The sequence below is a fragment of the Calidris pugnax genome, unplaced genomic scaffold, assembly GCF_001431845.1.
Source record: "Calidris pugnax isolate Ruff unplaced genomic scaffold, ASM143184v1 scaffold27, whole genome shotgun sequence".
Classification (NCBI taxonomy): domain Eukaryota; kingdom Metazoa; phylum Chordata; class Aves; order Charadriiformes; family Scolopacidae; genus Calidris; species Calidris pugnax.
This window is the reverse complement of record NW_015090893.1, coordinates 14,535,753-14,549,874: the sequence shown is the minus strand read 5'-3', so window position 1 is coordinate 14,549,874 and position 14,122 is coordinate 14,535,753. Positions and strand designations below refer to the sequence as shown.

Below are 14,122 nucleotides of genomic sequence, written 5' to 3'. Positions count from 1 at the left end.
GGCTACAACATTTATTGATGCAAATCCAGTAATTAAACTCTGAATTCCTTACAGATAGGGAAGATCTATGTGAAGGTGATCAAGGGCAGATCTCAGGAGTGCAGGAGTCCTTCCTGGATAAAGGTCCTTCCAGCCCCAGACTCCGTTCATGGCAAGTGGTGGATACTGGTGAAAAAGTGAGCACACCTGGATGGCACGTGGACTTTCCCAAATCTGCCCTGTCTGCCACCAGCAGACAAACTCCCCATGGACTCACTGATTTGCCCAGGGGTGGTGGTCCCAGGAGCCAACAGCTCAGATTCAAGGGTTGCCCATCACTCCTGAGTCCCCATCATGGGTGCTCTGGAATAACGCGTGCACAGGTGGTGTCCAAACCCCCTGCACCTACAAACAACTCGACCTGCACTTTGTTCTGGACACGTTTCTACCCTCCACAGCTATCAGGAGAGAGGATTTGCTCCCCTTATCACAGCAAATCGGCAGAAGCAAACACTATCCAAGACAATCTGATTTTAACAAGGCCAAGGAGGTAGAAGCAAGATAACGGCGCTTCAAATATGGCCAAAGAGTAGACAGGAAACTGGCTTTGGCCTCTGCAAGTCGGCTGGGAGTAGCTGAGGAGATAAGATCCTCACCTGAGGTCACTCAGGTAATGAGCTCAACTCCAGCCATGGTTGCTTTAAAAGTACAGAGCTAGGCAGCAATTTAAAGAATGTGAAGAGTATGGAAATACTGGGCTGTTTGATCTACAAAGATAAGAATGTGACATTAGAAAGCAAACTGAGTCTAAATTAGCAGCCTGACTACTAGTTGTGTAACAGTCTTCCATGGAAAGCTGCAGAGCTTCACACGATTATGGAATTAAGAGATTTCACAGCAGACGGTAATCCCTCATCAGCGGGACCCACAGACAAGATGAAAGTTTCTCAGTAACAGGATTGCTGGAAGATCATCACCTTCTCCTCTTTCTTTAGAGTTAAAAAGAAGGGAGGAGAGACCTGCAGAAGATTTGGGTTTGTGCTCATAGGTCATGCTTTAAAGACGTTGAGAACTTCTATTTCAGGTATAGAAGTGCTGAACTCCCTGGTTCACTGTTCATTTTCATCATTAACTACTTTAGCTCTTGAACAAGGGTCATATGAACCCTTCATGAGACACCCAAAGCTGTGTTCTACCAACTTCATCTCAGTGCCAGCAGGCAGAAAGGTCACAATGCACCAACAGACTCTGCGGAACAGCAACTTCTCAATGGACAGTTCAATATCTAAACATCTGAATAGTCCCACGTAGCACAGATCTCATACACCATCCCACAAAGCAAGCTCCCTGTGATTTGTGCTCACAAAAATAATGCTTCTAAATACACTGTGGGTTTGATGTCTTAAAATCTCTGAAATGCTTATTAATAACTTCAGCTACAGGCTGTTGAGAGACATTGTGCCAAGCTGCATTTAACTCTGGGGCATGGGGAAAATAGTTTCTGCTGTCATTTTTTTCCTTCACTAATGAAGTGGTGGCCAGAGCATCACACGCCTGCGGGATAATTGCGGGGAGTAACAAGGATTATTTGTTCAGTAGCTGCTTTGAGTCTATTGAAATCTGCTTCAGACTTCCTCCCCACGGCTCTGGGTGCTGTTTTTTCCTGCTCTCCTGGTTTCCAGTGATGGATATGGGAAAAGGAAAGACACCTACTGTGACCTTCCTCAGCAGGGCTCCCGGGCAGTGCTACAAAGCCAGCAGAAACCCTCCCAGCACTGCAGGCAGCTCCCTGCAGCCATCGCCGCTCCACAGGGCAGCGATTCCCAAGCCACAGCTCCAGCAGGAACAGCCCTTCACAAAAACCACTTGTGGCTGACAAAATGCTTCAAGAGCAGACCCTTGCCCCTGGGAGCAGAGATACTGCTTCTCCTAAGGGCTTATCTAAGTTTACCCAACTTAATTATGCATCCTTGGTGGGCGCAGGCAATACCAGAAGAGGGAGTAAAAGACTTTGAAGAACAACCACGGAGTGAGAAATAATGTGGCAAGCACACAAGCTCCTCTCAAAGACAGAAAGTGCCACCAGTAACACCGTGTGAGGTGGCACAAAGCGACAAATTCAGCTTACCTTTGGCAGGCTAACGGGAGTCCTCGGCTTTGTTCTGGGATTCTTTATCAGTTGCCTTTGATCCAGAGGAAGCAAATGATATTTCATAGCCTCGATAAGGAAGTCTTTACAGGTGTTGTTATTCTTGATTAAAGCTTCTTCTTCAACTGTCTGAAAACACACACACACATGCAAAATCATTTAAACTGAAGCACTTGGTGGCAACAGGTCACAAGGAGCTTTGTAGAAAGAACGTGAAATCCACAATTTCTCTTCCAAAGTACCAGGAAAAAAAATGCAGAAGACAAACACAGATTTCTAGCTCTTCCCAAAGGAACACATGCAGTAACATCCCAGCTTCTCACTTTTTCCAGCATCACTCATGAGTAGCAGTGCTCCCTCTATTTTACCACCCTCTGGAAGACATTTAACTCAGGAGAGAAGAATTCCCCAGGAGTCTGCGTATAAAATAAGTAACTTCTGTTATTTGACTCAGAATTTTTAAAAGGAGGCAATCTCTTTTATGCAATCAGAAGATATAGTTGAGAGAAAAAAAATTACGTGATGGGTTCATCTTGTGAATACCAATTTTCTTTCAATTGTATTGGTATTTTTAGAAACATAATAAAGCATAGTAGGCCAAGAGCCCATGTGCCAACCCCTTCTTTGGGGATTCTCAGCTCATTATCAAGGCCCAGATCCAGGAATTAACTCATCAAGAACAATCTCCAAGAGGGCACCTCACCTGCCAGTCACACAGAGCCATCTCTATGGGCAGAACATGTCTTAAGCCAAAATTATCACACATGACATGTTTTCAGCAAGCTAAATTTACCTGTGCATTAGGGAAAAAACTGTTCAGCAAGCTAAATTTACCTGTGCATTAGGGGAAAAAAAAACTGCACAAGCTCGTAACACCACCACCTGGGTATTTTCAGGATGAAAAATCCCAAGATATTAACTTGTAAATGCTTCCACCATGAGGGGCAGGAGCTCAGCTCTCAGCACTGCCTGGCACAGCACAGGTCACATTTGCATGAAGCTTTCTGGGCACACACATTAATTTCAGAGTCCACCCAGCTTTTCCTTTTATTCCTCTGTTTACAAACTTAGCAACATGCCAGATTACCCATCTCAGGCACAAACAGCCAAGCCATTGATTAAGGAGCTACCAGCAGTTTAAGTGCAAGTATTAATGACTTATTTGCAGACTAACCTGTACAAGATAATCTCTGGGCAAAAGGGGAAGGCGGACGTGCTCCATCAGTTTAGCCATGTGCTCTAGGCGAGATTCCTTCTCATAATTTATCCAAGAAATAACCGCTTCAAAGACCTACACGGATAAAGTACAATTAAACGGAGAAGAGAGAACTGGCTCACACAGTCACCTACCCAGAGTCAGCAGCGTTGTGATTTTACAACATGGAAGGAAGGAGGTGCAAGATCTCTATCAAACAGCTGACAAAGCTGTGACTATACACTGAGCACAAGCACCCCAGTGGTGAAGAGGTGAGCTGAGCATGCATATTAATGAGCAACTTCACATCTAGACGTGCTGTATCCCTTTCAAAGCCAAGCGTGTGTCCAGGACAATCATAGACTTCTTGGACATTAGTGTTGGAAGGCGGCCAGGAAAGTTAATTAGCCTGCTGACATTTGCACTGGACATTATGCGTGAAATCAGCCACAACGATTACTCCTGATAACAGAGACCTCCCCTCCCCAAGGAGTCTGCCCACACCATAAGTCACTACATTCACCATCATGTTTAATCACTGCACCGGTCCCCCCTACCCCCCAAAAACCAAGGAGTCTTCAGGACAAGTTCACCGTGGGCGCAGGAAAAATCCCTGTCTGCAGCCACGCGTGCGTTTCACCGCTAAAAATAGCCAGATACTCCTGCAGGAAAACAAGGGCACGCCGGGCTTCTGGTCTGAACCAAAATCTAGTTTTACTCCCAGATCCGACCGGTTGAGATAAGCATCCAAACATCCACGCCGTGACTCCACACTCACAAACAGCCCCGCGCAGCAGGAGCCCCTGCAGAGCCCCACACAACCAGCAGATGTGGGTAGAAGCCTCCTACGTGAGCTTCTGCATGAATATGCATGTGCTTCGGTCACCCTGAGCCTCTCTGCTCCCAGGAGAAAGGCCTAAAAATGTCACCGGGAATGGGAAAGGCTTCCTGAAACACCCAGCAAGGCAAGGAGAGGGGCTGGTGCAGCTCAGACACCGCACGGCAGGCTCTGGATCCTTGCCGTGGAGCTTCCCTGCGGAGTCAGAATTAAATTCTGGCCCTTCACTCACATCTACAGGCAAAATTCATAGAATCATAGAATCATAGAATTGCCCAGGCCGGAAGGGACCTCCAAAGGCCATCTAGTCCGACCTCCCCGCAGTCAGCAGGGACACCCCCAACTAGACCAGGTTGCCCAGGGCCTCATCGAGCCTCTCCTTGAATATCTCCAGGGATGGGGCCTCAACCACCTCCCTGGGCAACCTGTTCCAGTGCTCCACCACCCTCACAGTAAAGAACCCCCTTCTAATCTCCAATCTAAATCTGTTCCACTCCAGCTTGAAGCCATTTCCCCTCGTCCTGTCACTGCAGGCCTTTCTAAACAGGTTCTCCCCAGCCTTCCTGTAGGCCCCCTTCAGGTACTGGAAGGCTGCTATTAGGTCTCCCCGGAGCCTCCTCTTCTCCAGGCTGAACAACCCCAGCTCCCTCAGCCTGTCCTTGTAGCAGAGGATTCCCCCAGTGCCCTCGCTGCCCGGTTACTCGGAGCAGGCTGCTGAGCACAGCCCCTCCTACGGGCTGCATCCATCCCAAAAAGCATGTTTCCCCCCAAAAAGCATGGCTGGCCCCGTGCCCCGGCACGCTCGGCACGTGCCCGCGGTTTGAGCTTCCCTCCGGGGTCACCAAGTGGTCAGGTCAATTTGCACAGATACTTTTTCCTTCTTTCCACCCCTCCCCGTGACTCCCCAAGAAACCATTTCGTTTGGTCCAAGGTCACTAATTGGACAAAATCAACCAGAACTGAGGGCACCATCCCTCGGTCCCCGATTGTTGCTGGCAAATGTATCTGCAGGAGGCACTGGCCGGCGCCTCCTCCCACAAAGGAGAAGCAGAGTGGAAAGGGGTTTCTTCCTCATAAGCTAAACTATATACTTTTAAAAAGCAATAAAGCACCAGCCTCATCTCCTATGCCAACAAATGCTCCTGCTGAACTGTTTGGAATTCAGGACACTGCGATGAGGATTTAAGCAACGCAACAGGGAGCCATGTAATCAAACCCCAGCAAATGCAGAGGAAAAGAACTGCTGCAGAGCCTTTAAGTATTTCAAAATGAAAATAAACAAACAATTTCACTTGGCTACAAGGCCCTTAAAGTAGAAATGAGGTTGTTGCAAGATTTTTAATTGCAAACGAGTGTGCAAGGAGCACAAAGCAAATGTTTAGCCAACGAAAATGCTTTTCATTAACCTCTTCTGCACAAATGCTGAGCTATGGAAGAAGTCACAGGACCAGGATGTACCCAGCTACAGACCAAGGTGACAGTGAACGAGTCTTAAAGGAAGTTAAAGCAAATGTGCACAAGGAATAAGCTGCTTCCTTGGTGCTGGAGACCCCTCCTGGGTTAAGCATACATTGGTGTTACCCTGCTGTGCCTATTCTAAAAATAACTGAATTTTGAAAAAAAAAATCAGATTCTGGCACTTTCCATTGGCTCTGATTTGCTTCATGAGAAGGGGGAAAAAAATCTTAATCTGAGACAGCAATATCTCTATTTAAAGGCCACATCTGTTTCCATGACTGCCATGCCCTCCCTCCACACGCTGTGCCCGCTGCAGACCCCCAGCAGCTGCTGGGTTTTCCTGGCCCTGCCAGACCCGCTGCCAGGGTGGGATGTAAACGAAGCAATTACTCACACTGCTTAATTTAGAGTGGAGGCACAGGCTGTGTTAGTGCCTGGCACCTGCCTGGCTGTAGGAGCAGTCCCAAGCTCGGGAGAAGTAGGTTTCCCACTCTGTGGAATAGAAAGGTAAGAGCCTGGAATATCCCCTTTCCACACACCACCTGAGCAAAGAGCAACCCAGATGTTTTCCTGGTCTCTTAGGCCAAAAATCCAGTTGTTAGATACTCCCAGGAGTGAGGGACCAAACTGTGCATCAGCTTCTACTGCATGATAGGGGCATGAGGTGTTGAGTCGATTAGTGGGCTCTCTTCAAAATCCCCAATCCAAAACTCCCAACCCTCTTAAACATTGGTTTTGTCACTGTTCTGAGCTGGGGGGAGTCATTTCTCAAGGGCTGGAAGCACCTTCATTTCACACATCATTAATAAATATGAACAAGTATGATTTTTATTTTTTTTAATAGTTTTTCCTTGCTTTCATGCACTGTTACAATTAAAGAGCCAATTAGGTCAGGTAAAAAAAGCATTGAAAAAACTGTCTTCAAAGTACTCAGCTACAGCAAAAAGAGCAGGCAGGGACCAAAATAAACCTTTGCCCTAGGCCAGAAGGGCCTGTGCAGCCACAGAGGCTGGCAACAGCAAGGGGGAGAGGGAGAGGAAGGAGGATAATCTTTGAATAAAGGGGAAACGTTGTCACCATCTTATAATTAAAATAGATTTCTATGGCAGCAAACAATTTTGCAGTCCTGATGGTCTAGGGATATAAGTATGCCAAAAAATCTGTGGAGATACAGAATATATTTTATTAGGCCAATAGGTATTAGTTGGAGGGTGGCAGAGGAAGGGGAGAACACACAAGTTCTTGGGTGCACACGTATGCCAAAAAATCTGTGGAGATACAGAATGTATTTTAATAGGCCAATGGGTATAGCTGGGGGGTGGCAGAGGAAGGGGAGAACGCACAAGTTCTTGGGTGCACATGCCTGGTCTTGAAGCTTTGTAAGGGCAACGCTTCCCTCCCTGGCCTTGTCACCTCCTGGTCCTGGTAGGACTCAGCTATAACCTTCCTGCCTCACAGGAAGAGGAGGAACCTCTCATAAAACCCGGCTGTGACAATTTAGCTCTCAGATTTTCCTATATATATATATACACATATTAATGTTTTTATAGTGTGTATCTTACACATCAGCAAATAGGAAGAATAAAAGTCAGGAAAGCTGCTTCTCTGTCATGGAGCTAATACAACACAGCAGCCTAAAGAGTCTTCCCCCAATTTTCAGCACTTCTTTGGACTCCAGCACATATTTCATGTCTATGTTCCAGCCCCATGCTCTGCCCCTCTCCTGTTATTCATATCTGCTGTTTTGAACGTGCAGCTTATGCTTACATTTCCTTCCACTGCCTTGCACTCTCAACTTTTACAATCAGCTAAAGAAATACTGGTTTTGATTGTATAAAGCTCAGATGAGGGAGGGAGTACTTTGATTTCTCTGGGCACCAGGCCAGTAAAAGCTTTTTAACAATGCTGCACAGAACTGGAAAAATTGGTTACTAAACTTGCACTTCCCTTTGCAGGCTGCTTGGCTCACGCAAAGAGATTTTGCTGTGAGTTCAGGCCATTTGTTTTTCCCCTTTCTGTCCCTGCCTGTGTGGCACCTCCAGCGCCTGCTGAGACCCCACACCTGGGGAAACACACTCCCAAAGCCCCCGAGATTGCTGGCTCGGTGTCTGAATGAAGCATGGCTGCGTTTGCACCTCACATAGCGCAGGTTTTCTGGCAAGCTTTACGGTCCTGATGGGCCCAAGCACTCCCATGTCTGCCCCTCTCCTGGAGGGGCTGAGCAGGATGGGGTGCACAGCCTGACCAGCTCAGACCAGACCAGCAGCACCAAGCACACCCAGGTCCAGCCTCATCCCACCAACAGGGATGCAAGAGAAGTCCTGAATTTACGAGCCACATAATCCTCGAGCTCTCCTGTAGCCTCCCACAAGTGTCCATCTCCCCACAGCAACAACCAGGAGGTGAGCTGAAGGACTCAAGGCATGTACCTCTCCCCAGAAACCTCCTGCAGGGTCATGCAAGAAGCCCACACCAGAGAAAGGGGCTGGACCTGGTGTTCACCATGTACCATAACCTCTGGTCACCCTTCTCCCTAGGACTACAGACCACACAAGACGTGCTGAATATTTCAACCACAAAACAACATCAATCAGTGCTTTTATGCCCCTCTTCCACTAAAAACACTGATGATGCTAGAAAAAAGTTTCCTTCCTTCCTTTTTGGTTGCGGGCCTCCTTTATTTGTTCTGTCCAACATGCAACAGAAGCCAATGCTCCTCACCAGCCTAATGAAATTCACCTTCTTTTGAGGTTTTATGGCAGGTAATAAGAGCTTTACACCAACAGTAGATGGGAGGGTCTTAGTTTTCCAGAGAGGGAAGGTACTCATTTCTGTCCCCAGGGTTTTTGGAGGAGATATGGATCTGAGAATCATTACTTCCTACAAAGAACAACCAAGTGAAGGTCATTTTTATGTGTTTTTAGGATTCACATTATTTTTAATTTTCCTTTCCACATGAGCTCTGTTGGAAAATTGCCTCTAAAGAGCACAACACGAGAGCAGTTCCCGATGTAGTATCTAGAAACATTCAGCATTCTTACATTCACTGTTGCTATACAATTTACTGTACCTTTTCTTCAGAGGAGACTGTGAGCTTGTCACTTGATATTAAACTGCAAACCTGGTCCAGACTAAGGCTAAGAAATTCTTCTCCTAGCATCACCTCAGGAAAGTGCTGCTCTGTTCAACAAATGAAAAGGGGGAACAGAAAATTATAATGAAATCCATGCTTTAAGTCAATGGAAGGACATTCAGAGAACTGGTATTATTACTGCTCTGAGCACCTGAGACAAACAATGTGTCACAACTGCAGGGTGGAACAGAAAAAGAAAATAGTCTCAGACCAAGCTAAAGCAATTTGATGTCATTTCAAGTAACGCAAGCCCCATGAGACACTTCCATAAATGACACTAAATGGGAACTTAATTTTCTGAAAAGCCACCAAGTATCTTCCAGTGGCAAATATGATTAGAAGTGGCAATTGAGAAAAGTGCCAATGCCTTTCCTAAAGTAGTATAAATAACCTGGCCACCTTGAGATTCAGTTCTTGCCCACTTCAACAAGCTAGACAGAATCAGATCTGCTCAACACCTGGATGAGACTCCAGCAAGGGTGCTTGATATTTGTAGGTATTCAAAGGAAAGACCATCTTTAGAATCAGCCAAACATCAGTTTGGTGCATACACTGAGCAGGAAAAAGGGATGGATCCCAGAGCATCCAGCTGAATCTGTACATGCAAGGGGACACACACAGAGAGATGGACAAGGGGGAGATCCTCATCTCATGCACACACGTGGCATCAGCTCTCCTTCTCTCCTTCCACCTTTTACCTCTCTCCCCCAAAATGTGCAAATTTAACCTGTCTCCTGCTCCAAACTCTCAGCACCCATCTTTCCCAGCAGCCTTGCCCCTTGCCACTTAAGGCTGCAACTGTATTTCTTTTTCTCTCTTTTTGCTTCCAAATCCCTCCAATGCTGTAACTTTGGGAGCCACTTGAAAACAAAATACACATCACTGTTTATAATCCCAAACAGGAAGAATTATCACCAATTGCAATTCAAATCCAAAAAGGATCATCAAATCTGTCAAGCTTTACATCTTAGCCAAAGGGCAGTAGGAAAGAATTACTTTCTAAAAAATAATTTCTCAGTCAAACCCATTGTTAGCCAGTTGCAGAAAAGTTTAGTTTTGCAAACATTGGTTACAGATATGTGCCACTTTAATCTCACCTGCCATTTGCCAAGTCCCATTTATCTTTGACTAAAATATGGAAACACGAATCTCAGACACTTTATCTGAAGCAGCTTTTTTCAAGCCCTAATCCCTTTAGATTGAGAAACTCAGATTCGTGTATCCAAAGAGCTCCCTCTGCAGCAAGATCTGCCTCCAGTTGTCACCTTTGCACAGCACTTTGCCTGCCAAAAAGCAGCACTCCAGGGACACAAGCTGGTATAACTTCCAGAGAGGGGCTCCTTGGAGATCTTTCCTCAACAACTCCTCACCAACGCTGGTGCTGCAGAGGACACCTGGGCTTCCCCAGCCACGAATCCCTCTTGGACTAATGGGGACCAAACCACCACAGCTAAGCCAAAGTTTCCAACTAAATATAGCAGTCTCTGGATAAAGCTTAATACTCTGTTGTGCTGGAAAACATATATAAACTCTAATGAACTCTTCTGGCCTTAAATACTTGAGAAGCAGGAAACGCTCCCCACACAGTAATCTGGATGCACTCTGACTTCTGGACACAATCACCTATTCATTCTGGACTGGCATCTGGCAGTAGAAAGGTATTTGATCTCTTGTTACTCGTTGGAAGCAAGTAAAAATATTTACTGATTTTAGTAAAGCAACGTGTGCCTGCATCAAGAAGGCTCCTCCAGCTACTAAAGTTTTCCATTGGACAGAACTAAGCGTTTCTCAAGTAGCTGAGCCCTTGCACGCACGGACTCTTGAGTTTGGGGACTTCTGTCTTGGTTTAACACTGTTACATAAACAACATAGTGAAAAGAATGTTAATGGCATTTTTATTAATGGAGTTCCATTAACATTACATGGGCTGTTGTACTAACTGGGACTTATGAAGGCCAATAAAACAACAAAGCAGACTTTCTAACTGCCAAACAACCAAATAAATATACAGTGAATGCGCTGCTTGTTGGGTTAAAGATTAAACAGGGCCTGGAAGCAAGGATAATGAGATATTACAAGCCAGCCTTTATACAATTAACCATTCCTTCCAGGGTACCTTTTCCTCCAGGGGATAATACAGCCAGAGCAGCTGAAAAGGTTTTACTTTTATTTGCAGGAGAATAGCGGAGGACTCGGTGGGCACATTTTTATTCCGCTGAGCCTACTTATGGTCCAATTAAGGACAAAACCATACCAAGCAAAACGTTGGAGGACAGAGCAGGTGCTCTGGGAGACAGCAGGTGTATTTTTCCCTACACAACGAGACAGAAAAGCAGAAAAACAAACTGAGTAGAGAAAACCACCAGCTTCTCCCAAGCAGAGGTCAAGGGCAACTCTGCCAGAGGAGACTGGAAAGCACTGGGGACTTAAAAGCATGGGGCCTCTTGGAATGGCTTTACATTTACGATGTAGAGGAGAAATGCTGAAAGCCATTGCCTGCACCTACTTATTGCAACCAAACACATTTACTCAAGAAACAAGAGTCTCTCCACCCTTGGGGTAAGGGGTCATTGCTCCAAGGATCAGAGGCTCAAACTGTGTGACCATTTTAGCTGAGGGTTCCCACTCCCACCCACAAGATTTAATTTTGCCTGGTGCCATTTCTTCCAAAAACTCACAAATCCCCAGCATCACCTCCCGCTCTCACGGGAAGGACACCACCACGCCAACACTCTGCTGCTGAGCAGGCAGCCAAAGAGCTTACTGGGAACCTACTGAGGAACTGTTCTGTGGGCTGGGATCCAGAGGAGCAGGGTTGGTTTTTTTTACCCCCTTAGGTGTTCCCCTGCAACCAAACCACATTTCACAATTTGCGGCATCGCAGAAAGTTACGAGTCTACAACCTGATGAAGAACTCCCTTCCCTGTTCTACTACTGGAAGCATGAAGAGACCAACCAGAATGTGTTGATCTTGCTTGACCTATGAGTTGCTGTTCCTGGAAACAGGTTTAACTTGAGAAAGGGACCACCCTGCCCTCACCTGCGTAGGCATTCGCCTGCTGCAGCAGCTCGGTGCACGCGTGCACGTCGGCAAAAGCTCGGATTCCAAGGCAGTTCGTGGGATGTAGCTGGGACTGGAGAAAGTCACAGCAGTTTTTTCTAACATCCATCAACTGCAATAAACTAGCAGCCGGCAACAAAACCTGCAAAGGCAAGAAAGGGGGGAATTAGCGTTAGCAACAAAGAAAGTTTGATTCACTGCTTGCACAAATTAGACACCTGCAAAGGCAAGAAAGGGGGGAATTAGCGTTAGCAACAAAGTTTGATTCACTGCTTGCACAAATCAGATGCAGTTCCCCATCAGAGAGGGACACGTCCCTGTGGGGTACGAGAGGGAAGGGTAAAGTTTTAGCACTATCCATATCCAGAAGATCCTTGTCTGTGCTCTAAGAGATGGAAACAGCTGTCCCGTGTTGGGCTAGAAGAGAAGCCCTTCTCACATTTCTCCCCAAAGCACCTCAAAGCAGGTAAAGTGAGGACAAAATGCAGGCAACCGTGGAGGCACCCGAATTCCTGGCTTTGCTGCAGGCAGGTCCTGAACACAGACTGATTTATTTTTTCCCTGAAGAGCTTTCTATTATTTATCTGCATCACCATCACATTCAAAGCCCATAGCTGCCCAGCACTCCTGAAAACCTTGAACCTTCTCATTTCCAAGAAAACCATATTGGCTGGTGAGCAGGGTGCCCAAACTGCTGTGTAAGAGAGGGAGTTCACAGAAGCTCAAGCAGGTTCTGGTGACAGCAAAGCTCTCAGGGAAGTTGGGGCCAACTGTTCAAGTCCACAGCCCTCTTTTTCACTCACACAAAATGCTGCAGAACCAAAATGCTTGTGGTTCATGACTGCATCTGAAAATGAGGTACTGCTTTGTGTCTACAAAACTAAAGGCAGAAAAGGAAGACAGAGTGGATCAGGAACGTGACATCTGCTGGAAAAAACCACCTTTGAGGGCCGTGAGCGGGAGAGGAAGTAGAAAATAAAGTCGGTCGGGATGTTACAGCCCATGACATCAGCTATTTCCTTTCTGATGTCGTACAGCAACTGCAGACGTGTCTTATCCCAGCTCCTCCATAGCTCTGGCTGCTTCACACATGTCCTTCCAACCGGGCATCTGTGCTCACCATCTGAGCACAGATTTCCGGGAAATTATTTCCGACTCAAAAAAAACCCCAAGCGGCTGTTAAACAAAACAAACAGGTTAACAGCATTCACCTCCCTGGGTCTTGATGGCAGAGAAGGAAAAAGATGTCCCCTCCTTGTCCCTGCCCGCCTGCCCCCACAGTGCCGTTACACAGCGGGGCAGGGCACTCAGAACCTGCCCCAGGTCTTCTCTAAGCCACTGATGCATTCCAGCTCCAGCCCAGCTGTACGGTGTCTCCCTGCTGCCAAGCAGCCACCCCAACAGGCAACAATAAAATAAAATAATAATTAAAAAATCAATTAACCCGGGTGCCCGTTTTGGCCCGAACCTCATAATGCCAGGAGGAGATTAGTTTGTGGTTTTGATTAAATCAAGATAGCAATGCACCTGCATTTTTGAAACCTAGCAGTAAAAAAAACCCCAAGCGGCTGTTAAACAAAACAAACAGGTTAACAGCATTCACCTCCCTGGGTCTTGATGGCAGAGAAGGAAAAAGATGTCCCCTCCTTGTCCCTGCCCGCCTGCCCCCACAGTGCCGTTACACAGCGGGGCAGGGCACTCAGAACCTGCCCCAGGTCTTCTCTAAGCCACTGATGCATTCCAGCTCCAGCCCAGCTGTACGGTGTCTCCCTGCTGCCAAGCAGCCACCCCAACAGGCAACAATAAAATAAAATAATAATTAAAAAATCAATTAACCCGGGTGCCCATTTTGGCCCGAACCTCACGATGCCAGGAGGAGATTAGTTTGTGGTTTTGATTAAATCAAGATAGCAATGCACCTGCATTTTTGAAACTTAGCTGCAAACCCCTCTCTATCTAGCTGAACCATCTCCTCCTGTCAGCAGAAAGGCGAGCACCTGACTTGCATGAGGGCGGTGGGTAAAGAAGTCAGATTCCCTGCAAACAGCCTCTGGCCATGTACCAGCCAGAGCTTCCTCCCTGTGAGTCCAGGTGGGCTGCTCACCCCAAGTGTTTTGGGATATTGCCTCTAGAACAGAGGGAACTCACCACCATCTCTCATACCCACATGGTCCAGCCCCCTGGACTGTGCTGCTCTTGGCAGGGCAGCACAGAAGGAGCCTTAGGCCACGGCAGTTATTGGGAAAGGAGCAATATCATAGAATACTTTTCAGAAGTAGGATATAAATAGGCTATCAAGAGATGAGTGG

General features: G+C 46.7%; 1 protein-coding gene across 2 annotated transcripts in view; it reads right to left on the bottom strand.

Annotated features, from left to right (window-relative positions):
• Positions 1 to 14,122, bottom strand: part of KLHL3 (kelch like family member 3) — a 50,844-nt gene that overhangs the window by 10,381 nt on the left and 26,341 nt on the right. For both annotated transcript variants that reach the window (XM_014948177.1, XM_014948176.1), the window contains exons 5-8: positions 11,793 to 11,955; positions 8,690 to 8,799; positions 3,303 to 3,419; positions 2,108 to 2,257 (exon numbers count right to left, since the gene is read on the bottom strand). In XM_014948177.1, the coding sequence (XP_014803663.1) occupies positions 2,108 to 2,257; positions 3,303 to 3,419; positions 8,690 to 8,799; positions 11,793 to 11,955 (540 nt within the window). The remainder of the gene's footprint in view (positions 1 to 2,107; positions 2,258 to 3,302; positions 3,420 to 8,689; positions 8,800 to 11,792; positions 11,956 to 14,122) is intronic.